At 35.1% G+C, this 26747-nt stretch overlaps 1 protein-coding gene across 1 annotated transcript; it reads right to left on the reverse strand.

The window, feature by feature from the left end:
• Positions 1 to 1723: 1723 nt before the first annotated feature.
• Positions 1724 to 25631, reverse strand: LOC148947164 (translation machinery-associated protein 7-like). The gene is made up of 4 exons (XM_089096910.1): positions 25531 to 25631; positions 16734 to 16789; positions 11481 to 11565; positions 1724 to 1839 (listed from the first exon to the last, which is right to left on the reverse strand). Exons 1-4 carry the CDS (start codon positions 25544 to 25546, stop codon positions 1805 to 1807), a joined length of 192 nt encoding a protein of 63 aa, XP_088953036.1. The 5' UTR covers positions 25547 to 25631; the 3' UTR covers positions 1724 to 1804.
• Positions 25632 to 26747: the final 1116 nt, after the last annotated feature.

A 26747-nucleotide genomic window follows, 5' to 3' on the forward strand; every position in this document is an offset into this window, starting at 1 on the left:
TTGTCAGACAGAATATCATGGTTTAATGTGTCAAATGCCTTCTTAACATCGTTGAAAACAGTAGCCACATGGAAATCATTATCTAAACAATCATTTAATCATAGGCAGCGCAATAGAGCTGCCTAAGTAAAGAACGATGTTGGTACAATGTATTTTTTTTCCATAAAACCAGGGCACTTCGTATCGAAGGAGTGATCGTAGAAACTTCGAAAAGGGCTCATTCGATTCGAAATTGGAAGGGCTTGTGCCGTTTTTAATAGCCGAAAGTGATTGGAAGGCAACTAAAACCCCTTCCACGCCCATCATTTCCCCAAATACATCAAATCAAAATTTTGAGATAGTCATTTTGTTTGTAGTTGAAAGATCTGGAAATTATGTTTTTGAGGAAGACACTCCCCCCACAGCAGCCAGGGCAAGGGTCGTAAGTTATACCCTTGGGGCATACGAGGTTTCTTATAGAAAGTGTTGTCGTAAAAATATCAAACAGGGCGCTCATTCGATTGGAAATTCAAAGGACTAGTGGCCTTTTTAATAGTCGAAAGTGATTGGAGGACAACTAACACCTCTCACGCCCACCATTTCCCCGAACACATCCAATCAAAATTTTGAGATAGAAAATTTGTTCAACGTAGTTGAAAGATCTGAAAATTATGCTTTGAGGAGGACAATCCCCCCAGCCCTCAGGGCAAGAGTTGTAAGTTATGCCCTGGGGGCATATAAGGTGCCCAAAGTGGACTAATGGTCCTTAAAATATCACCCCTCCCCCACTTTCTTGTTAGTTTTGGAGAAAAGCAGCTATGCTCACCTTGTCTGAAAAGGGATCATGCAAGGATTTTAAATATACAAGTATATTACTTGAGGCATAAGAGGACTTATTGCCCCTTCAACACCCAAACGCTCTGCCATCGCCAACTTCTCAGCAGAATGATAAGCTTGTTGGACGTGTTTGAATGGAATCACGCAAGGATTTTCAATTGGTACGATTGAAACCAAAGTAGGAGAAGGACTCTCTAAATAACGTTCCTCCTATCCTTCGCCAACCTTGAGCAGAAAGGTAGACACGTTGCACTCTTTTTTTAAACCCGAATCACACAAGGGTTTATAATATCTTCAATATTCACTCGAATTTCTCCCGGTAGTCTTTAGCAGAAGGGTGGTCATACCGTACCTTGATTGAACCGGAATAACACAAAGATGTTCAATAGTTTGTTATAACATTGTAACGGTCCAAAGCCAAACGACATCCCAAAAGTGCAAAGGATACAAGAGAAGAGATTGATTTTCTTTTATCTTACTTATAAAAAAAGGTTGAATCACAAACTGAATAAAAAAATGCTTGCTACATCAAACTTAATACTTTATCAGCGAGGGTTGACGTGGGCTACGATCCCAAAAATTTGTAATCTTGAAATTTATCATTTCTTTTTACAATCTTATTTTTCATTTTTAATTTCTATTAAACAAGTTTTAATTTCAGAACTGGACCTGACAATTTTCGCCCATTTTAAGTTTCTTTGCTCTTTAGTTTAACACCCAAAAAATTATTTTCACCTAGTTTATACAACAACAAAAACATGTGTAGTTACTGAATACCGGTCGTAACAAAGAAAAAGAACAAGCATAATTATAAGTTAATTCGAGCATTTACAATAAAAACTTTAAATGCATGAAAATCCATAAAACTGAATTCTCAAATAAAAAGTGAAAAAAAACTGCCACGAAATAAAACGAAACTTTTATTTCAGAAAAGCTCGTAAGAAAGGCATAAAAATACAATAATTTATTGTCTAGAATCTGCAACCGATCATTTCTTTCCTGATTTCTTTATGCCACTGCCACCTGAAAAAAAAATAATCACAAAATGAACAAACAGTCAAAGAATGAAGGCACACAAAAGTACAAGTAAAGGTAAATGTATATAGCGTACAAAGGTAATGGTTAAAGGCGTATTTTATTTTTTTGATTCATTCCAATGTGATTTAATCTAGTTCTCGCATGACATGTTTTATAAAAAAAATTCTTTGTTTTATCAAGGGATCATTCCTTACCAGTCCGATCTAATCGGAACGACCAGAACGTGTTTATCAGAAGTGATGAGACATGAACTGGAATGATAGTTCTTTAAAATACCAAGGATATCAAATTCCTTGACTAATCTTAGGTCAATTCATACCTGAAAACCACAATTTTCTTTTGTTTGTTAAAAAAAACTAGTTTTTAAGGCGGTACTACATTTTCGCCAGTGTTGCCGCGTTGAACTGTAAAAATAAAAAGCAAAATTTGTAAGTTAAATGCGACAACGCATTTCATCCCTAAAAATTCAAACATAAACCATCTGCTGTTTCCCAAAGGAAACTACACCTTCAAAGGAAATTTACACAATCTTCATCTGTTTGGTGCCATTTTTTAAAGCTTAATTTTCGCCGATTCTTTAAAACTTTATTTCTTTGAAATGGCACCCTATACCACATGACTTTTAAAATGTCTTGATCCAAAAAACGAGCACAAAAAAGTGTATTTTGAAGTCACTATTTTTCTGATGTGTATGACAGGGGGGGGGGGTGTCGTTCGGGCCAAACTTATAGAGAGCCCTCCATACTCATTGATATCAGGGATTAAAAAACAAAGCCAAATCAAATAGCAAAGATTAAAATGTCCAAACTAACTTGCACACGCCATAAAAGTGAACTTTCTTTTCGACAAAAGAACCAAAAAATGCCAAAAGATAATAGTTATTTTATAGTAAAGTTTTAATACAAGTTCTTACGATGAATTTGAAAACGAGAGAGCATTTCAATTACCCATATTCTTCTGACAACATCTTTTTTTATTAAATAAAAAAAACAAGTTTTTTTTAACTGAAAGTAATGAGCGACAATAAAACTTAAAACGAACAGAAATTATTTCCGTATAAGAAAGGGGCTGTCCCCTCCTCAACGCCTCGCTCTTTACGCTAAAGTTTTGTATTGTTTTAAAAAATAGAGTTGTGAGAAATAGTTAAACTTTAGCGTAAAGAGCGAGGCGTTACTTTTTTTTTGGTTAAATGGCTTTCTCGAAAGCTGTTCAATTCTATTTACAAACGTTTTATTAGTAATAAAAATGCGTAACTTACGAATTAACTTGCGTAACGAACTTCTAAATTCATATATTTTTAATACGTATATTAGGGGGTTCACTCCCTAGTCAATACCTCCCTCTTTACGTTAAAGTTCAAATTTTGTTCCAATTCTTTAAGGATGACCCCTTAATCACAAAGGTCGTTAATTGGAATAGAAAGCTCTTTTGAAAGTACAAACAAAGATTAGCGTAAAGAGCGAGGTATTGACTAGGGGGCGAACCCAATCATATACGTAATAATTTCTGTTCGTTTTAAGTTTTGATGTTGCTCCTTACTTTCAGTTGAAACGGCGCCCCCCTCATAGCAATGTCCCTTCCCCCATGGAAAGATCCTCCCATGCAAACCCCGACCCCCCCCCTACTACCCACAAAAAATCCCCCCTGAAAACGTCTGTATGCTTCCCAATAACCAATACTATATGTAATCATTGGGCAAAGTTCATAAATTGCAGCCCTCCCCAAGGAGAGTTTGGGGGATTTAGTCATCTTCAAAGACATAGTTCTTATATTTTTCGACCATGCTGAACAAAATGGCTATCTCAAAAGTTTGATCGGGTGACTTTGGGAAAAAATGAGCGTGGGAGGGGATCCAAGTTCTCTGATACACCGAATCTGATGGTGTGATTTTCATTAAGGTTCTATGACTTTCAGGGAATGTTTCCCCCTTTGTTTCAAAAATCAGGCAAATTTTCTCAGGCGCTTAACTTTTGATGGGTAGGACTAAACTTGATGAAACTTATATATTTGAAATCAGCATTAAAATCTGATTTGATGTATCTATTGGTATCAAAATTCCGTTTTTTGGAGTTTCGGTTACTATTAAGCCAGGTCACTCCTTACTTACAGTTCTTTACCACGAACTGTTTGATGACATTTGGTTTTATGGAATATAAAATTAAATGCATTGGGGAGGTTTCCTAATATTTGCTTTCAATGATGCGATTTTTTTTCGCAAGATTCTCTTTTCTAGCTTCATAGTTTTTTAGTGATTTTAAAATTATTGGTAAGAAAAAAAATTAGTAGACAGTAAAGTTATTTAAACAATCATTATGTGAAACTGCGGGTTTCAGGACCTTCCACGCCCGTCATAACACAGTATAATATTTATATGGAAATACTACTCCATATTATTCTCATGGCTCTGAAAATATTCCGCATATATTTTCATACCTATTACGAATAAAATGAAAACTTATCTTCTGTTAAATATTAAAGGCAAAGGGCAGGGTAATTTAGGTTTAAACTTTCAGCCCAATTCAGTGTCCTAGATGACGAGTTTCTCAGAGAATTACCAGCGTAACTCCTAATAGGTGGACAGTTTAATAAGACTGGAAAAATTTTGAAAATACACAAGAGGTAGCAATGAAACCCCAGAAAATAGGAAACAAAAGCAGACACATTGATGTTTATGGAGAATGTCCACCTTTCAACAGAGGAGAATATGTTACCAAAACTGTATCCAGCTGAACTTGGTTGACCTTAGAGACGAACACATCATCTCCCTTCAAAAAAGGGGCAAAGCTGAACCCAAGAATTACTCAGGATCTTACAATCTTACAATCATTGCTGTTCAAATGTCCACAATGGTTATTCTCAATCATTTCAGGTTAGCTAGGGACACTGCATTAATCCGTTCTTTATGCTCCAATCGATTCTTAACCAATGCACAGAATACAACCAGATATCATTAACCATTTTCATAGACAACATTATAGCGATGACAAATTGGTTGTGATGTAGGAAAAACCACATGCCCGAGAAGCTGATATGTCTCATACAGGGACACTATCACCACATACGTGTTTGGATTCATGTTGGTGGCAAATCACCACCTCTCTTCTATACGTATATTGTATCCCTCGAGCCAGTTAATTTCGTAATCAACTGGATATTGAAACGATCCATGTAATTGGGTATACGCGTGCCCACTTTGAGGACCACAAGCGAATAACATTTTAACGATGAATCGAATAACCTTAACGATGAATCAGAACTAGGCCGTACGAAAACGGCCCTTAAAAATTATCCTAGAAACAAAGAATGTCATTTACGTGTCTGCCTTCACAGCGCTAGCAAATCCAACCCTGATAGAACGCAGGCATTAGCTGATGTGCTAATTCAGGAACTCTGTGCTTTTGAGTACTACGCACCATTCCTAACTACATCCCGGCCACTGCAGTCAATATAGACACATGTCACAAGAGCAAGGTTGAACTTGTCTGCTACAGGATAAATCACTTCAGTGATTCATTTGTTCCTTTATTTACTAGTGTGATAAATGATATTTAGTGTATTAATATGTTGTAAAAAGAAGGGTAAAATAGGTGCGGTACAAGCGGCAACTGCAATGGCTATTTTTTGTAAATGAATCTTGACCCTTGCTTGAGGAATCAAAAGTCACCCCTGATTTCTTCGTCAACAATGTTGACTATGCAATATTGGCTGGTTGACAAAACACAGTCATTGCCATGCCAAAAGAGCTGTTGCATTGGAATTAACCGATTTAAGACAAAAAAAAATGACAAAACAAAAGCCATGACAAACTCTTAGGATGCCCTGCAAAAGGACATTTTTCTCAAAAACAATCATTGACAAATCGTTGACATTGGGAAGTTGAGATACATTTTAAGAATATTTATGGCCATGAGTCAACTGAGGAAGAGCCTCGGGAGGCAAAAGAAATGTCGTTTTAATGACACACGCACCTGAAGTTCGTCATAAATTTTCCTTTTATCGTCAACTTGTATGTTTGATTTATTCGTATTAGCATAAAAAATATTAATTGTTTTGGCATTAAATGTTTGTTTAATTTCCATCAAAAGAACGATCGGTCAATATTCGCCTATATTCAAGGTTGTGACGGGATGAGGCCAGAGTGGCTTCAGATCTATAGAAGGCCATTAATTTTGCAGAACTTCAGGAATTCCAGGAAGAGAATTTCCCCTTCCCAGGCATTCAAAATTCTATTTTAAAACAATGACTCCAAATTTCCGCTAAAACATAAATTGCAAGCCAAAAATATTAATTGTTACGCAGAATACAAAAAACAAAACACAAAATCAAAAATACCCCTTTTCCTAACCAATGAGAAAAAAACAACTTCAATTAAAACAAACCGAAATTAATGAAAAAAAAACCTTCTAAAAAAGAAGTTTTCCAAAGAAAATTAAAAAACTAAATTAAACCAAAGGCCAATAAAATTAAAGTCATATACTATTCAAACTTAAAACGAACATAAATCACAATCAATCAATAAATGATACCAAACACGAACAGAAATTAAAACGAATAATCAGGTCAAACTTAAAACGAACAGAAATTACCACTAACAGGAGTAGGGGTAACGTCATCTAAACCCTGCTAACACGGTAATCGCCATTTTAATGTTATGTCTATATTAAGGCTGACTAAAGACATTTTAGGTGTCTATATAGGAGAAACTTTAGAAAAAGAAAGTTGTTTCCCGAAGAATAGTGGAATATTTTGCTCAGTGAGTACTTAAAAAATCCCACTAGGACAATTTTTCCTGAGATCACTAGCTGCCCATATACATTTTCTATAGAACTTGGTATCATACAATATTTATATGCGTTCGCGTGTGCAGGTATTTTTGGGAAGCGAAAGCAAATTAAAACCTGCGAAAAACAATAACAGTTTTAAGTACAAGGTGAAACATAGTGAAACGCTTTTTTTTTATTTTTCAGATCTCTAAGCTAATGGTGAAAAAAGCAAGCACCAGAAAGTGCAATGGGAGCGCATAAGTATACTGGATGAATTTTCGAAATTGATTGTGTATCGATTACTTGGTGATAGAGACAGAATCAAAATGTCTTTACTCTCAAGCATATGAAAGAAAAATAATGTTATATTTTATAGTTTTTTACTGTTTAAAAAAATAAAGTTGTGAGGCAGAGTCAAACTGTAGCGTAAAGAGCGAGGCGATGAGGAGGGGACAACCGCTTTCATATACGGAATAATTTCTGTTCGTTTTAAGTTTTAATGTTGCTCCTTACTTTCAGTTAAAAAATTTATTTTTTATTTAATTTCTTTTAGTCACTGCAGTCAGTAACAAGTGATTCGGTAGTAACAAGGAGGTTGAAAAGGAGGCTTAATCTTAGAAAAGGGGACTGGAACTTTCGATTCCCAATTGACTAAGCCACCCTCAAAAGCTTAATAGACCGCTCCTTCCTCATAAAGAGCCTCTGGGAAAAAATAAATGAATAAATAGTATTACATTAAACCCCTATGAGACTTTACCTTTACTATAGATAGTGCAATAGGATTGCCCCAGACTTAAACAGGAGAGTAGAAATTTCAATTTCCCTTTTAATTAAAATCCTGGAATTATCAAAGGGTAAAATAGGGGGAACTTTGCCTCAGGAGGGGGGGGGCGCCGTCTCCCGGGGAAAAGACAGCATGAATACAAGATTTCTTTAAAATGTGAAACTTAAAATAAAAATGAGGATAGTGATTCTGCTTTCGCCCTCCATATTGTTGAAAATCCAGGAGGCAATTTAACATTTGAAGCAAATGGCTTCCCACATTCTTTTAAAAGGTAACTGAAATTAGAAAAAAATCCACAAATTTCTCTTAGAGATACTGGATCTCTTTAAATAGAGATACTGGAGACATTCCTATAAACCCAATTTACAATAACTTAAAATTAGAGGATTCAAATAAAATTTTACTCAGCTTAAATTAAAATCATCTGACCATACTTTTAATGAAAATTAGATAAGTAGACAACCTAAGTCAATAATTAAGCAGAGAATTCTTGCCCAATCTAATTGGTGAATAGTCTTTCATTTATCCTGGCTTGGTTTTTTGGTTTGTTTCATTTAGTCTTCCTTTTGCTTAGTTAAGGTTTAATTCAAAAGGTTAGGTTTCCTTCCATTCTTTGAGCACCGAAGGCGGCTGGGCGGAAGTCCCTGGCGAAATATCTGTCTCAATCATTTTCCCTTTTTTTTTGCCCGCTGGCTGACATTACCTTCATTTTTCTCGTCTATTTAATTTTATTATTTTTTTTCTTGTTTGTCATATGTAAATCCTGCTTGTAGCCCTTTCTGTCTTTAACAGTTCACGGCACTAGTGCAATTTTATTTCAACTAATATTTTACCATTCTAAAATTATAATTACCTGTACTATAATACACATTATCGTTCTGATAACCAGAGACCTAAGTCAGACAGACAGCCTTTTAAACCGGGGATCACAGCTGTACACAAACCAAATCATATTGAATCCTATTTCTGCCAACCTCTTTGCGCTTCTGTGCTCTGAAAATTGCAAAGCGTCGTAAAATGTGTAAAATACCCAATTTCACCGAGACCAATTTTACCAGTTACAACACTACTTTATAACATCATTTACGGACAACTTTTTTGAAGGGCCAAACAGACCTGCGCAAACAATTCTGTTTCTGCTAGCATTACAAAAATTGTTAGGTAACATTGTTATTTCACAACCAGACATCAGAAAAACACCTTACACTACTTAAAGACAGATGTAGAACCATGGCACAACTAGCAAATGACTTTGCCTCCAACGCTAACGAAATAGTACTTAGTAGTAGTTTTACTTCCCCAATTGATTATTCTCTCATTGCTTTTCCTATTCTTCTTAAGACAAAGTCCATCAAAATGATCCGCAGAAAAGGGGATAGGACACAACCCTTCTCAACTCTTGATTTAATAAGAAACCAGCTGCTAACCTCATTTCCTACCTTAACCGCAGCCGTATTATTCTCATGCATAGCACTAATCTCTGTAATGTAATTCTCTGGCATATCATACAAGGATAAGACCTTCACTAAGCTCTTTAATCAGCTGAATCAAACGCTTGCTCATAATGTATAAAACTTAGGACTAAAGGTACTTGACTCAGGGACTTCTCAATTATTAATCTATGAGTGAAAATTCGGTCGCCACATCTTCTACCCTTCTTAAAACCGCAGTGTTCTTCTCTTAAAACTTGTTCTACAGCATTTCTCAGGCTAAAAAGTCTCATGATACTTACTAATTTGCTCACCTTGCTTATACAGGGGTTGGTTTAATTGGGGTTTTCCTAAAATCCATAGGTGTTTCCCCTTTTTCAAAAATTCTGTATATTCTTCAGTTACTTACTTATTTCTAACCTCATAACCACCTTATTTAAGAAACTCATTAACCACACTATCAGCTTCTGGGGCCTTACAAATTTTTAATGATTTAAGTACTGTCATTGATTCTTCCTCACGAAATAAATCTTCCTTCATATCCAAGGCATAACATACTTTTTTATTCTTTTCTATATCTTTTCCTGTAACTCTATCCTGGCTTAGCACATTCTCAAAATGTTCTACCCATCTCTCTTCAACTCTTTCTTTATCACTAATTGTGGACCCGTTCCTGTCTTTAACTGGTACAAGTCCAGATTGACTACTCCCTCTTAATTTATTAACATGCCAGAACAATATTTTATTATTATGCAATTTAGCTGCATCTTCTAGATTCCTAGCAATATTATCCATGGCTTCCACTTCATAACTCTTTAGTTCATATTTTAATACTTTTTCCACTTTCTTTACATTCTTCTTATTTCCATATAATCCATCACTCAGATGATTCTTGTACAAGCCCCTTCTCCTCTCTATTAAACATAAAGCATTTTCACTAATATTCCTAGTTGCGTCTCTAACTTTCTTCCCTAAGACACCATTAGCAACTTCCCGAATTATTGTCAAATTTTAAACTCTCCAGGTTAGTATTCAACTGTTCCTCGGAAGTTTCCCTCAAATTCTCATCCTGGAGTCTATCAACGTCATAGCTTCCTGGAAAGTAGTTACCGTTCCAAAATTTCAGCTTTAAATTAACCCTAGACACTACTAGATGGTGATCTTTACTTTTAACATCAATAAAAGCGCTCCTACCTCGTATATACCCTATATCTTGTATTGATCCTGCCAGCCTTCGGGTTATAATAACATAATCAATAAGGTTAGCTGTCTCACAATCATATGAATACCATGTTAACGTATGGGCCATTTTATGACCAAATACTGTATTTATTGTAACTAGATTGTTATACCTACAAAATTGCAGCAGTCTGCAGCCATTACTGTTTTTTTTTCTGAACACCAAATTTATCTAGACTAGGGTACCATTTCTACCAATTTCTACCGACCTGGGCATTAAAATCTCCTAATAAAAACACCATACTTCTATCTAGGTTCTTGTAACGCGTAAGTAAAATTCATGTGAGTCACTACTATCTCTGTCAGTCGGTCCTACAAGAGCATATACAACTATGACTGATAGTCTACACTTTTTAGTCATAAAATGAGTGATTAGCAATCTATTATTAACACTTTCCCAACATAAATAGGACTTAGCAGCTTTGTCATTCACCATGAGCCCTATTCCCTGTCTATGTACCCCATCCTTCCTGGCCAAGTAAATAAATTCTATATCACCTAATTTCATGTTTCCTACCCCTGTTTAATGAGTTCCTGAAACTCCTAAGAAGTCCAGTTCAAAGCGTCTGTATTCGTCAGTCAAAATGTCGATAAGATAGTTGTTTCTTAACGTCGTAACATTCCAAGTTGCAATTTTCATATTCCTTAAATCATTGTAATGATTTTGGCCTAAGGAAAAGCAATGGTCCCAGAACCAGTGCAAGACGGGACCAACACATTTTCTCAAGTCTATACCAAAGCGCTTAAGCCACCTTAGAACCGGACAGCAAGACGTCCCCAGGCTGTCCAGTCAAATGAAGGCTTTGTGCAATCCTAGGCCCATCTTGGTCACAACATGATTTTATTGGCGATGCTCTTCTATCAATAAGAGTCGGAATCCTGCACAGACAATTGCAAGCCTATTATTTCATGTCCACAAATATTATGCTACTACAGGGAGGCAACCCATAGCCAATAAATTAGTTAGGAGCAGGTTTTTCAGCCAGAAAACGCCCTCCAAAACAGACCAAGTCCAGAAGAAATATCTGTTAATCAGGATCAAGTGCAAAGCCAGTGTTGTTTACTAGGCTATAATTTCCTCAAGGGGCACCACTCCTCAAGTGGGAATTGAGGTAACCGCAAGGTCCCCAGTCTTGCAGGTAACGCGACAGGGTTGAGGCAGCCCTTTGCAGAGGCCGTTTTCAACAGATCTCGACCTATGGAACAGAAATATACTTAGAAATGTAGTTTAATAAAAAAAAGATTGACTTAAGATCATGACATATAACAAACGTTTTCTGTGGGTGTGCATAGTATACAATGGAGGATCAAATGTGGCCCACTGACTGTACTTTGGCCAACCCTGCAATAGAAGAATTAGAAAAATGAAAGAAGGAGAAAGAGAGAGGAGAAAGAAAAAGAGAATCTTACCTAAAGCTCCTTTAGCTGCTTTTGCAGCAAGTTCTTTCAAGGCTTTTTGTTCTTCTTGTTGCTTCTTCTTGAAAGCCATGTCTTGCTGCAAGGAAAACCATATATATAATTAATAATAGCCTACAGTAAAGACTCCAGAATGTAGGCAACAATTCAAAATAAGCAAGAAGTTATGAATTTTTCAAGCATTAGATTTCGTTGATACAGAACTTCTGAGAGAAAATAAGATCAACATTAATTATCTTAAAATAAAACATTAAAGAAGGACAGGGGAATTTTAACCCATATAGTTAGTAAGATAAACAAAAAATCGGCAAAAACAAAACAAATGCTATACAACAGAATTGCAGCATCTTTAATAAAAATAATAATTTGCTTATTACCCACAAAAACACCATAGAAAAGTATTAGAATGTGGGGCAAAAAGAAATTAAATACACGCAAAAAGTACAGAAAATACAAAAAAAAAACGAAAAATATTAGCTATAGAAAAAAAGTTAACAAAACGATTATAAGGAGAAAGTCGATCAAGAGCAGTATTTGAGAACTTCATCGGCAGCTTTTTCGAATTCTAAGTTAAGTCTGGTATATTATATATGTCAATTAGAATCCAGTTCCGAGTCCAAGGAGACGTAACCCGATTCTTATTGATTCTGTTGAAGTCAAAGTGGAATTTTCCTGAAGTAAGAGTCAATTGGCATTCTTTTATTAAGTCCATAGGTGCCCATATGACAGAGCAGTGGGGGCTCCAGCTCCCCTGGCTGAATGATACTGCATTACATCTTTATATTTTTGTTTTGAGATTTCCATTATTCAGTATTGGAAGTGCTGATTAGATCAGGTAAGCACCACCCCCTAAAATTCAGCTTATGGGCGCCCATAAGTAAGTTTTGTATAATACAGAGCGGACAAGTGGGGTGAATTTGCGCCATTTCGGCAATTTTTTATGCAATTGCGCATTGATTTTATCAAATCGGCGCATTTCTTTTTTTTTGGGGGGGGGGAGAGGGAAGGGATCATTCATTTGGTACATTTTTACTAGAAAAACAGAGCTTTCAGCGTATTTCCACTTTTATTGCGGCGATCCTTTTAACCAGACATCTGGCAACAATGGGATAATATTTAGTTTTCAAATTGTCTTTGATACAGCAGAAAAATGTGACAGTAAGAGTTGGATTGAAGGAATTTCCATCTGAGGTTCATGTATAGTTTGTGCTGTATCATTTTCAATGAATCTAAACGAACCAGATTTAAACCATCCTCATTAACAGTGAAGGAAGAACCTAGACTGATTTTCAAAATTACTTTTTAATATCAATAAAATTGTTATTTTTCGTATCTTAAATCTTAATGCTGAAAAAATTTTAAGCAAAAAAAAACAAAAAAAAAACACTAGGTAACTTTTAGCATGTGCAAGATTTAAATATAGTCATCAAACATAAGGTCAAAATTCCAAAGGACATAAAGTGTTTCTCATTAGATCCTTTCATCCACAAATGATAGTAAGACGTTGTTATCTCCAAATGAAGTTGGAGATAACTGACTTTCCTGAATAAAAGGCTACTAGGATAATTTTTATATGCTTTTTCAAAATATACAGGCCCTGTCAAAGTTCAACTTGAAAGAAGAAATATAGCAGTTTAGTCTACCTGTTGTGCATTTTTTCTCTTGCTTTTGTGACTGTTCTTTTTTCTCTTGCTGTAAATTTTGTTCTTTTTGTTTATTGTTGCTAGTCAATGGGTTTAGTAAAGTTCTGTCTGTCCATTAACTTCCAGAGGAGTCACCTACCACCAGTATCCTTGGAGTAAGTTTCGGGCAAACAGGGAACCCTCTGGTCTCCCTTTAAGTTGTGTTTATACTCAGTAGTTGTATTTAGATATAAAAAAAGCATTTATCTTCTTCAAGAAGCCAAAAGGACCATATTTACAGTGAGACCAATCTAGGCTAGTGTATATGGGTGCCATAATTTAGGGCAACATGTCTACATAGAACTATCTAAAACCTAAGTGTGAGAGCATAGACACCTTTGGTGTTAAACCATCAATGCAAAAATCAATGCAAAAAATGAAGTAAATATTCCAAACTATATTTCGAACTCATAAAAAAACTCCTTTTAGCAAAAATTTCAACAAATATATACATCACAATATTTGAATAATGAATAAATTTCTTAAATTACTTTAACATCAGTGACGGTTTCAATTGACTATCGATTTTATAGAATAATATTAAAAAGCAGGGGCAGCAAAAAAAAAAAAAAAAAAAAAAAAAATTGGTCTATTGGTGATACAAAATCAAATCCAGCTAATTCTCTCTGAAATCTGTCAAATCCAGTTAATCAGATTCTACTTCTAATTTCAGTCAAGTAAAATAAATCAGCTAAATCAGATTGCTTCCATTCAATCCAAGAAACAGCAAAAATTCGACTATATCTGACATGATAAAACAAGACTGCATGGCCAATTTTTGTTACCTTTCAACTTAATCCCATGATATTAATGTACTTTGAGATATTATTACCAGTTAATATAAGGATATGTCTATGTGTGCCATAAGCTTAAAACAATAAAGTCATCTGCAAACTTAATATTAGAAAGCAGCAAGTTCAGGCCTCCCACTAGATTTTTTGTGAAAAATATGAAGTTTATGAACTTTTGACCACAAAAACATGAACTTTATGAACTTTTGATTGCGCTTTTTATGAACCTAAATTTATGATATGTGCACCATAGAAACTGCCCGTGGACACAAAAAGCGACAGTTGGTGTTTTCATCACTGGTGCATATATTCTTCTTGTTTTTCGTTGTTGTTTTTTTCAATACAACACTACAAAATACTTCACTCTACTAGTTCCTTTTGGTAAAATATGACGAAATTAAGGACGACTTTCGTTTGTTTACCCTGCTCTGTATCAGATCAACCTCTCTGGCTGCCCTATCTTCTTCGCGCATCTTAACGGCTCAAAGCCCCGATCCTACTATCTACAAAGTCTTTGGTCTCTATGGTTTTTTTTTAGCTTCTCATTAGCTTTTTGAAGAAGCCTTTCTGCTACTTGTCTCGTCTTCTTTTCTACTGACTTCTTCTCAATCAAACCTTTTTCCGGGTATTCAATGATCGTCTTCCCAGATAATATCCTCTTTTTTCCTCTTCTTCTTCTTTCCTTTTGAACTCCTCTTCAGCCTGTTTAGATGGCTCAGTTTCTGGGTACAGTTTATAGCTCTGACACGCATTTCGCCCCAAATTCAACAGCTCTATGGTAATAGGGACTAACTCGGGCCTGTTCTCAAACTTCTTTAGAGCGTCAGAGACTATCAGTCTAGAATTGAGCATTTTCACTTTCATCAATGAATTTTCCTTGGGCATGATCCGTCCTGACCGGGAAAAATCATGTTCAACGTCAGCGTTCCCATGCGAATGCAGAGAGCTGCTTTTACTATCTTTGAAACAAAGGGATATTCTGTCTGTCCTTGATAGTTTTTCAGACTAAAACCGAGTTCCATAAAACATCAATCGTCAACGAAGTCATGTTCTTAGGCAAACTCGGTTCCAGCTGGAGCAAGTTCCATTCATCACTGGCAGCTTCAGTATTCACTAGGAAAGGCATAAATCCAACGATTTTCACAAAGTCGCTTGTTCTTGTCTCCGGATTTGAATCATCCAGCCGCAGCCACCGGAAATGCTGAAGTGTACTTTGACTTAGTGATTTCTCTTCAATATGGTGGCAAGCAACCAGGTAAGCAGTTCTGGCACTACTCCTGAAGCTCGGATCATCAACTTTTTGTACCTTCGACAGGCATTCTTCCACGACGTTACCGCATGCTACTTTATCAGATGGAAGAATATCCCCGCTTGAATAGGAGAGCTCAGAACAAGTTTTTTTTCCTTCTGAATATCAGTCAAAGCATTTTGCTTGACAAAAGGGCTGGCCGTCATCATTACTTGTCGACGCATACCGTCATACAGAATGTGGATAGGTGGTTCTTTACGTTGAAACAACTCTGTGAACTGAGCAAATAGGCTTCCGAAAAATATGACAAAGAGAACTAATGCCTTGGTTGTGGTACATTCGAGACTGCTAGATATCTCTTGGTATCCCTTGGACTTCATTGATTCTGGTCTTTTCTTAGGGATGAATTTCAGGACATACTCACCGAGAGCTTCCCATTACTCATCAAGTCTCTCAGCTGAAACAAGGTTTAGCCATTGAAACGAGGGTTGGCCATCGACTTGGAACATGTTTCAGAAAACGATGTGGAGGAAGCTCCGCACCTTCACAAAACATGCAGTGTTACAGTTTGAAATGTTTTAAATATAACTCTTGCACATTTGCTTCGCTTGTCCTTTACAAGGAAAAAGACAACAACTGCAAGCACTTTCCATCTGATGGCAAGAAAAATATGAACTATATGAACCTTTTTTCTAAATCATGAACCATTTATGAACTTAGGTTAAAAATATGAACTTTTTTCATAATTTTGAACCCAGTGGGAGGCCTGCAAGTTACTCAAAGAGAAACTGGAATTCAAAACAGTTTTAGTCTTTCCAGGAGCAGGAAGGACAACAGTCCCATTATGCTCTCCAGTGACCCTACTTGTCAACTTTTTCTGCTTGAATACCTTCAAAAATAAAAAAAAAGGTAGAGATGAACAGATTTCAGATCTTACGTGGGAACTTATGTTTGTTTTAGGATCTAAAGCCTGTACTCAATGGCACAATTTTTTTTTTTTTTGGGGGGGGGCTGGGCAAGGTCTAAAGAAGAACTCTAGCAAGAAGAGTGGACTAATATTTATGTTTTACTACAACAAAAATATGTACTTTATGTATTTTCTTGGTCCTTCAGGGGAGGGAGAGGTAGTTACTCCTTTGTCCTACCTCCTAGGCACCCTAGCATATACTGTCCAGCTAAAAAAGAATGCCACAAGATCAAATTCCATGTTTTGAGGTAGTTTGTATTTTTCTTACACATTGCACAACAATAAACCAAATGTACTAGATAAAGCAATCACATCATCAATCACTATTGAGACACTAAAGCTCAAAATAACTCCCTTTTCACCCATAGTCAAAGATTCTTTCAAATACACAAATAAGCAAAAACACAAGTTTAACTTTAAAAATAAGGGGTTGGGAAAGGACTCATTTTCAATGCACCTCAATAAGAGTGCACATTAAGCAAAGTAGAGGCAGTGAAAATTGTGTCTAAACAACTTTGTCACATCAAAACACTAAAAACAATAATTACTACAAATTACCTCATCCAATTCCTTTGCGTCCTTTTTAGGTTGCTTTAAAGGTTTCTTTTTTCCACCTGAAAAAAAAAAAAAAAAAAATAGAATCCAATCACATAATCTTCATATAAAAATTATTGGCACTTACATAGAATGAAAAGACACAATAGAATAAAATAGACAAAAATAAAAGTCATACACCCAAATAAAGCACTGAAATGGCCACTTAAGATATAGGGACACAACCAGTTTAGGAAGTTCTGCCTGCAAATTTGAGAAAAGATGCAATTATTTTATTATCATTGAAATAATGCCTCTCTTGATACTATTTAGGTTGATAGATGGGCTATTAGTGCTTCTCAGATATGTTGATCTTCTTTTGGTTTTATCAAAATTATTAAATACATGTACTAAGGTCTCTTAAGAGGAAAATTCCCATTCACCCTCCACATGTGTACAAAAGTTTGATGAGAACAATGTTTTGAAGAGATATTAAACAAACATAAAATATCAAAAGAAGAATCCATTCCATAATGTGTAATCAATAAACTTTGGATCCTAATTGGTCCATGCATTTTAAAATCCCAGGAATTTTATTATTATTTGACAGAGGTATTTCAACAAATAGTGACAAAGGAAAATCCATGTCTGATCATTAGCCCGTTCATCATGCATTTCAGCTTTGATTGATATCACTGATAAATAGAAGGGCAAATTAGAATATGCCTTTAAAATTGTATGCATACATTTTTCTGCATGTTATATCCTGAGATTGAAACAAATCCTACAATGAAAAATAAAACTAGTTTTAATTTGGAAATGACTGCCTTATGTTCAAGTGTATATATAAAAAAGACATTACCACGACAAGTTTTCAACAATCATTATTTTAATTGCAAATTTTTATAAGTCAATAACAAAATCGATAAATTGTAGAATTACATTTTCAACCCAAATTCTGTAAGCTCAGGCATTTATAGTTTTTGGAAGACAAAAATAAACTAAGTTTAAGGGAGGTTTTGATTAAACCTAGTCTCAAATAGTTGAGCAAATTTAATGGGCAATTCCTAGTTTAAGCAATAGTAGTCTAATGTTTAGTTTCAACAAGAGAAAATCAATATTTAATGACATTATAAGGCTCTGTAGAAAATTCTGGCAAAACTTATGAATTACAAAAAAATTGCACTGAATGAATGCAAGCTATACATTCGGAAAAAATATCAACTATAGTGTTGCCTCTGACAAGAGATTGTGCCACAGCAAAGGAGTGTTTACTGCCAGTTTGTACTAAAGCAAAGCCGTGCTTACTACCAGTTTCCCCAAAAGAGGGTCAATGCAAATTATGAGATAGTCAACTGATCTTGATTGTCTAAAACCTTATACAAAGGTTCCAGCCCCCTTATCTTGAAAAATAGAGCTACATTGTGCTGATTAAGCCTCTTTGCCTCTTGTTTGTAGTTATTTTTGTTTGTTTTAAGCTTCATTTGCATACTCAATTTAAGATTTATTTATTCATTTATATTAGTAGACTATATGTTGTATGTATGTTTGCTATGATTGATTATTTAATTTGTGATTATTATGGGTTTCATTTATTTCTTAATAGTAATTTCTAGTCATTCTGAGTTTAAATTATTATAGGAACATCAAGAGGTGGGCCCAAACTAGGTGAAACTTGCAAGCAAGTAGTTTTGACAATTTGCACCCCCCCCTCCCTAATGGTCTTATATAGTGCTAGGCTATATAAAAGATTAAACATTAGAAATGATGAAAATCTTACTTTATAGTAATGTAGCATGGTTCACTTAATCACATAAACACCCTTTTTCAATTTTCATCCATGTTTCTAAATGATTGTTTGATAATATAATTTCATTTTATCTGAAACGCAGCTATCAGATTTGAATATTTAACCAATATATTTGAAATGCATACTCACAAACATTTTAGAAACAGTGTTTTTATGGACTGGCAAAAAACTGTAAATCTATAATGTTTCTCAATTGTAGCAATATGCCTACTGCTGGACAAATAGTGTAATTTTTCAAATTTGAAAGCTGTGTTTGCAGATAAAATCAAATGGAATTATATTATTAAAATGACTTAGTAACATGGATGAAAAGAGGCAAAAAAGATATATGATTAGCTGATACTTCCTGCATATTACAAGCTAAGAGCTTCAACATTGTTTGTCATTTTTCATATATCCTAAGGCTGTATGGGACCAAAAAGGGAGGGGGGGGGGGAGAGTGAATTGTCATAAACATGAATAACACTAAATAAAAAAACTAAATTAGCAATATAAAAGAGTCTTTCTTTTTGTTCTAGCATGTCTTCTTCAGGAGAGCTGCTATTCCAAACCTTTACTGCTTTTGTATGTGTGACTTCAAAGTTTAATCTGGAATAGCTCTTGAATATCTTGTTTCTTCAGCACCAACTGGCTTACCTGATGTTTCTTCTTTGTCATTTCATAGTGCTGTATCCAAAAACCTTGCCAGTCCTTTAGTTCCTGCATCCTCTCAGATCCCTACTTCTCAGGGAACGAGGTTCCTTAGCTCCAATGTTGATAGCTTCCCTAATGAGCTTTCTGAACTTTCCTTTTGTATGAAATCTGAAGGAGTAGATGTTGCAGCAATTACAGAAGTTTCACCAAAAAATACCTTGACAGTTTTAACTCCTGATTAAATCAAAATCAATGATTACCAACTATTTTCTAATCTGAATTCCCCTCTCTGCCACCAAGGAGTGTTCCTTTATATAAGAGATGGAGTAAATGTTAGTCTAATTCAACTCAATTCTCTGAACACTGATGGAATTGAATTTGTGTGGATTAAAATACACAATCAAAGAACTTCAATTGTAGTGGGTGGTGTTTCTAGAAGCCCAGTGCTCTGTGTGCTATGGATTCTGGATCTAATTTGGCTGCCATGTTGTCTCATGTACCAATTTTGCCAGCTATGATCTTGTCCTTATGGGGGACTTTAATCTTCCTGAAATCCAATGGATTGATGTATCTGGTTTTTGTAATAAAGATTCTCCTTTTTTGTCAGCCCTCTCTGATAATTCCCTCTGTCAAACAATCTCACAACCAACTCATTACAGGGAAGATCAAGTCCCCAACATTCTTGATCTGGTTATACTCAGTAACCCTGACCTTCTTATTAAGAATGTTATAACTACATCTGTTGGTAATACTGACCATGTAGTAATTATTTTAGATTTATGTCTACCTACCAGACAGCCTTCCTCTAAGCAACAAAAGTATGCAAACTACAAAACAGTCTCTGAAAAACTTGCCAAAGTCAACTGGAAAAAGCTTATTACTGATGATATTGAGGAGAGTTGGTCAAATGTAAAAACGGAAATTCTAAATGTTGGAAAGTCATGCACTTGAATTTTTCAAGTAAAACAGGCAAAAAGTTTACCTTTTTTAACTACTAAAATTAGCAAGCTAATCAATAGAAAACACAAAGCATGGAACCACTATAGAAAAAATAAGACCACAGAAAATTATCTAGTCTTCAAGTCCATTTGTAATCAAAACAACAGACCAAATAAAGGTGTTGAAGAGAAGGTTTGAGGAAAAACTGGCAGAGGAAGTTAAGCATAACGCTAAATCTTTCTGGCGTTATGCCACTCAAAAATGTAGCAGCAGACACACAATCCTATATACCCTGCATGATAGTAAATCAGTTGGTGATCCTGAACTGAAAGGTGAAATTTTCAGTAAATATTTCTCTTTTGTTTTTTTGTCAAACTCCAGTATTGTATATCCTACACCTCTCTTATATGATGTATCACGTGATATGGAACCAATTCTAAAGGAACTTACATCCCTCAAACTGAATAAATCTGCTGGTCCAGACAGCATTCACCCATGTATCCTACATGAATATCACAGTTTTGTGTCAACCTCTTTCCCTGCTGTTCAAATTATCATTAAATCTTTCTAGACTACCTCAGGATTGGAAAACTGCATATATGATTCCTATTTTTTTAAAAAGGTAGAAAGGACCTTGCTGAAAATTATCAACCCATCAGCATGACATCAGCAGTTGTTAAGGTTCTTGAAAGAAAAATCAATTCTGCAGTTGTTAAACACCTTAAAATAAACAATGTTTTACACAGTTTACAGCATGGTTTTTGCTCTGAAAGATCTGTTGATACCAATCTCCGTGAATCATATGATCACATCACCAAGTTGCTTGATATTGGGGTGCCTGCTGACATGATTCTGCTTGACTTTTCTAAAGCTTTTGACAAAGTCTGTCATAATCAACTTGCAATTAAATTGTGTGTAGTAAAGCTCAAAGAGAAATCCTTGCTCTGGATCCTTGATTTTCTGTATTTGCAAACCAATGTGTTCAGTTGTTTGATGACTCTGGAGATTGAATTCTTTCTTCCTCAACGTATGTTTTGAATGGACTTCCTGAGGAAAGTCTCTTGGGTCCTACACCATTTAATATCTTCACCAATGATGCTCCTTCCATTATGAGCAATAAAACAACTCTTTATGTATATGACCTGAAGTTTCTTGGGCTAGCTTTAACCTGTCAAGATGATGCCCTGCTACAAAATAATCTTCAAGTGCTAGGTCATTGGTCTGAGGTCTGGCTTCTTGAATTCAATGTTGCCAAGTGCCATATCATTCACTTTGGCAAACAGAATCCTTACCACTCTTATTTTTCTTAGGCCACCCACTCTCCTCTGTAAATAATGAGCAAGATCTTGGTGCAACTATTGACAATGAATTAAAATTCAGCACTCATGCTAAGAGGTCTGCTGCTGGGGCTAGTTCAACCTTGGATTTGATTAAGTGAACGATTTCCACTTGTTCTTTTAATGTTACCAGTCTTCTTTATAGGGGCCTTGTGAGTCCTAAGCTGGAAGTTGGAATATCACTTGCCTCTCCACATTTTAAAAAAGATATAAAAGTTCTTGAAGATGTGCAGAGACATACCACTAAAGTGATATCTGGCATGCAAGAGCTTTCCTACCATGTAAGACTATCAAAGCTAAATCTGTCTATACTTGTATACAGGAAAAATAGAGAGGATGCCATTTTAGCCTTTAAGTTATTGAGGGCTAATATTCTCCCAGCATTATTCCCTACTGTTAGTACCAATTCAAGAACTAGAGGTCATTGCCTGAAACCTGTCAAGCAGTCTACAGCACCTAGAGTCCCTACTCAATTCTTCTCAACATGTATTGTCAACAATTGGAAGAAATTATCTAATGAAACAATTACTGCTGAATCCATTGATGTTTTCAAACAAAGGCTAGATGCTGAGTGGTCCTCCAGAGAGTGTAAATAACTGAAAGTAAGGACTGACATTAAAACTTAAAACAAACAGAAGTTATTCTGTATATGAAAGGGGCTGTCCCCTCCTCAATGCCTTGCTCTTTATGCTAAAGTTTTTTATTGTTTAAAAAAATAGAGTTGTGGGAAAGTCAAACTTTAGCATAAAGAGCAGTTTAAGTTTTGATGTTGCTCCTTACTTTCAGTTAAAAAACTTGTTTTTTTTAATATAATTTCTTATCTTTTTTTTAAATAATGCTGGGAAATCTGGTGCCCCCTTCATAGCAATGGCCTTCCCACATGAACAATTTCTCCATGTAAAGATCCTCCCACATAACCCCTGACCCATCCCCCCCACTACCAGAAAAAATCCCCCTGAAAACATCTGTATACTTTCCAATAACCAATACTATATGTTAACATTGGGTAAAGTTCATAACTTTCAGCCCTCCCCCTGGGGATTTTGGGGGATTAAGTCATCCTAAAAGACATAGTTATCATATTTTCAACCACGCTGAACAAATGGCAATCTCAAAATTTTGATAGGGTGACATTGGAAAAAAATGAGCATGGGAGGGGGCCTAGGTGCCCTCCATTTTTTGGTCACTTAAACAGGGCCCTAGAACTTTTAATTTCCATTCCAATGAGCCCTCCCATGATATTCTAGGACAACTGGGTCAATACAATCACCCCAGGGGAAAAAAAAACAACAAAAAAACACGCATCCATGATCTTTCTTCTAGCAAAAAATACAAAATTCCACATTTTTGCTGATAGGAGCTTGAAACCTATACAGTAGGGTTCTCTGATATGCTGAATCTGATGGTGTGATTTTCATCAAGATTCTATAGCTTTTAGGGGGATTTCCCCTTTTTTTTTAAAATCAGCTAAACTTTCTCAGGTGTGTAACTTCTGATGGGTAGAACTAAACTTGATGAAACTTATATATTTGAAATCAGCATTAAAATCTGATCCTTTTGATGTATCTATTGGTATAAAAATCCTATTTTTTAGAGTTTTGGTTACTATTGAGTGGGTTTGCTCCTTACTTACAGTTTGTTACCATGAACTGTTTGACCAGTCATCAATCCAGAGCTCTACAAGGAGAAATCCTTTGATTGCCCCTAGCTGCAATTTAAGGTAACAGCCTAATATCAGGTAAATTAACTAATTGCTTCTGAGGTAAATTCCATTTTGCGCCCTTAAAGGGGTTCAAAACAGCCCACAATAACCAAAAATTTAAGAACATGTTTCTAAAACAATGTCTAGTGAGATAGATTACCATTTGTAGCTACTTCAGAAATGGTGATTATTATTTTAAGTAGTCTTAATAGTAAAATTTTATCAAAAAAAAAAATTGTAGGAATTTTTTAAAAGCCTGAAAACCCCTTGAAAAAGACATCACAGCAAACAAAAAGTAGGCCTACACTATTGAAATCACCAGTTTTAAAAACCCTACATGGGAAACTTACAGGCCTAGCCCCCATCTTGAACAACAAGGAAAATCTTACACAGCCTAGGTAGACTTGATGTGTCCTTTTTTTTTTCTTTGCTGCAAACAAAGCACTGAACCATCATAGGTTCAGTGCTACTGTACATCATAGTATGGTAGTTTCAGGTCTTGAATAAAAAGCTAGTTTTTATATCTAGTTGATTTTTAACTAGGGTAAAAAACCAGTAGCCTATACAATTGAACAAAATTAGGCTAGGTAAAACTAAAACCCTAACATATTGTTACCAAAGGGAAATTAAAGTGAATTGTATATATTAATGAATAACTAAAAATCTAAACTATGTATCAATATGGTTATTACCAAAATTATTCAAGATTAAATACTTGAAATTAGTAGCCTACTTTATTGACTTAATTAGGCTATAAGAACCTCTTTTTGAAAATACAAATTATTCTATTTTGATGTATAGCCTAGGCCTATATTCTTTGAGTGTTTCAGTTTGATTCACATATTCAGAAAAAGCTGATTGTGTTATGATTCTAAAATATATAATTTTTCTTGCCAAATATCTATTCTATAAATGGCAAATTTTTAATTATTTTTTTTAATTTCAACTGCTCACCCAGAAAAGATAGGGTCAATATTGACCAAATCATATTATTCAGTTAGGAATAAAGTGAATACACCATTTGATGCCTTTTTTTATGCTGATTACGAATATAATAAGCATTTCTATCGGAAATGAATTTCATCCCCCCCTATAGGGTAAGACACCCAGTAGTCGGCCACCTGCCTATTCTTGGACAGAATGTAACTAACAGGGAACCTAGCTCTAGGCTAACGTGCTTAGAAAGTTTTTATACAAAGACAAAGCTGGTTTCCCTGGTCACTATTAGATATCCAGATGGATTTATTTATTATTGGATTTTATTGACCATATGGAGTTTATGACTATTAGATATCCATATGGATAACTAATAGCCTAGTGACCAGGGAAACCAGCTTTGTCTTTGTATAAAAACTTTCTAAGCACATTAGCCTAGAGCTAGGTTCCCTGTTAGTTACATTCTGTCCGAGAATAGGCAGGTGGCCGACTACTGGGTGTCTTACCCTATAGGCTATACCTAACCTAACCCTGACTTGGCATATATAGGGGGGGGGGGGCTGAAATTCATTTCCGATAGAAATGCTTATTATATTTGTAATCAGCATAAAAAAAGGCATCAAATGGTGTATTCACTTTAGTCTTAGCTCAATAATATGATTTGGTAGATATTGACCCAAGATAGATACTAGGCTATACCCTGGCAGGGTTACTACATACATTAGGGCTGTTTTTTCACTCATCAATGTGCTAATATCCTACATCTTTTGTCAGAAAATGCTTAAAAGTGAAATATTTGAACTAAGATCTTACATCTTTTGTCATTTTTATGCAAACATCTTTTATTATTCTGCTCTGATCAGTGGTCTGAGAACAATGATGAGTAGCCTATATAATCAAAGTTCTCTTATCATTGTTCTATATGGCAGAAAGATGGTATCTTTCATTCTTTTTGCTAACATAAGTGAGCTGTAAGATCTTAGAACAGAGATGAGTTAAAAACAAAGATCTTAGTGCTAAAAAATGGGGTAATTGTAGCCTATCATGCTGTAGATGGGTTCAAAAACCCATCTCTATTTTTCTGGAATGCTGAATAAAATGGTTTTTTACCCTAGTTTTTTAGCTTTAAATTACAGTCCAAAACTAGGCCCATAGACAATGTAATAGGTTAGGCTACCTTATGGGGCCTAATGAATTTACCTCAGAAATGCTTAGGCTATTGAATCTGGAAACAGAATGAAAAACAACATTAGGTTACCCTTTCTTTCTAGCTGAATCATGTGAATATGCACAAAATTCAGGCCTATCTATCATAGCCATGTCAATGTAGGCTATAGCTTAGATTTTGGTATAGACCTAAGCCTTGAATTGGCACTTTTGAGAAGGAAACATGTTTTGAAAATAATTCTAACTTTACAGGCTATTATGCCAACTGATTAATAATCAAACAAGTATGAAATATACCATCTCTTGAAGACATTTTGATTCTGACAATAAATTACACCACTTCGAAATCGTTCTCGGAAGTTGTTGCGCTTATGCCGAATAATTCTTCTTTTTCTTCTGAAAAGTTTTGTAGCATTTGGAAGAAGTGTCTAAAAGCGTATTATTGTTTTTGCGTTTTACAGATATAACGAAAATTAAGTAAACCAACGGAAAGGCTCAAAAAACTGTTTTTATTTCACCCTGGGGTGAATTAAAACACACCAGCGTAAAACAGCATTAATAGGTCTCCGAGTCCTGTTAGCTGACTTTAATGCAAAAGATCCCAAGTTTTTTTGCTAGTTTTGTTGGACCCTTACAACAACACTCTATAATATTTCCGAAACTCCACAAAAAAATATACGAAGATTAGATCTAACTACAAAAGTTTGCATTATGGCGGAGTTCAAACTGCGGATTAACATGTTTTCGGAACAAAAATATTAGGACTGATTGGATGATTTAAAAGTTCATTGTCATGCAATTCGATTCCAAAAAACTAATTTTTGCCAATCACAAAAGTGATTCCATTCAACTTTACTTTTTTACATCTAGTCATAGCACAAGAAACCAATCACTTCTTACTTATTTTACTTAGAAAACTTCCTATATGGAATGGTAACAATAAAAATAGTATGTTTCTTGTGTTGCATTATGCAATCGTTACACTAATATTTATTATTATTATTATATTTCACTGCAGTATAATGATAATCATAATATAATTAAAACTAAGCATTAATAACGCAATGTAACTTCCACAATAATCTGGGAAAGTTTGATTCCTCAAAAATTGTCGTAATTTTGCTGAGAGAGATGTTCTCAATGGATTGAAAGCAAATAATCAATATTTGGCTTCAGTTTTGTTAGGATTAATCGCAAATATCTCTGTTCTGTGATATCCAATCTACCTCTTTTCCCTTTACTAAAAAAAGTTGGAACGATACTAAGACCTTTTTCGACAAGATATGACGAGAGAAACAATATCAAAAGCTTTCTCACTACTCCCTTCAGTCCAAGATATTTTTTGAGTATTTCTACCTTCAGCCAAAATGTTTGATAAACATTTTTAAATTTCCTATTCTCCTCTTCATTATTGCTAAGGTCAAATAGCTTCTCTTTCAGTATCAGAGTATCCACTTCCGTTTCATTAAATAGATTTATGATTGATGGTAGTTTATCCACAGTAATAATACCTT

This window comes from Artemia sp. Qi Xiang Cuo, chromosome 11 (assembly GCF_049724085.1).
Source record: "Artemia sp. Qi Xiang Cuo chromosome 11, ASM4972408v1, whole genome shotgun sequence".
Classification (NCBI taxonomy): domain Eukaryota; kingdom Metazoa; phylum Arthropoda; class Branchiopoda; order Anostraca; family Artemiidae; genus Artemia; species Artemia sp. Qi Xiang Cuo.

Bases quoted from the DNA above. Each gene is read 5' to 3' on its own strand.
- LOC148947164 (XM_089096910.1), bottom strand. The intron at 11,566-16,733 runs GTAATTTGTAGT...TTTTCCTTGCAG, and splicing joins ACGCAAAGGAATTGGATGAG to CAAGACATGGCTTTCAAGAA. The intron at 1,840-11,480 runs GTAAGATTCTCT...TTTTTTTTTCAG, and splicing joins AGCAGCTAAAGGAGCTTTAG to GTGGCAGTGGCATAAAGAAA.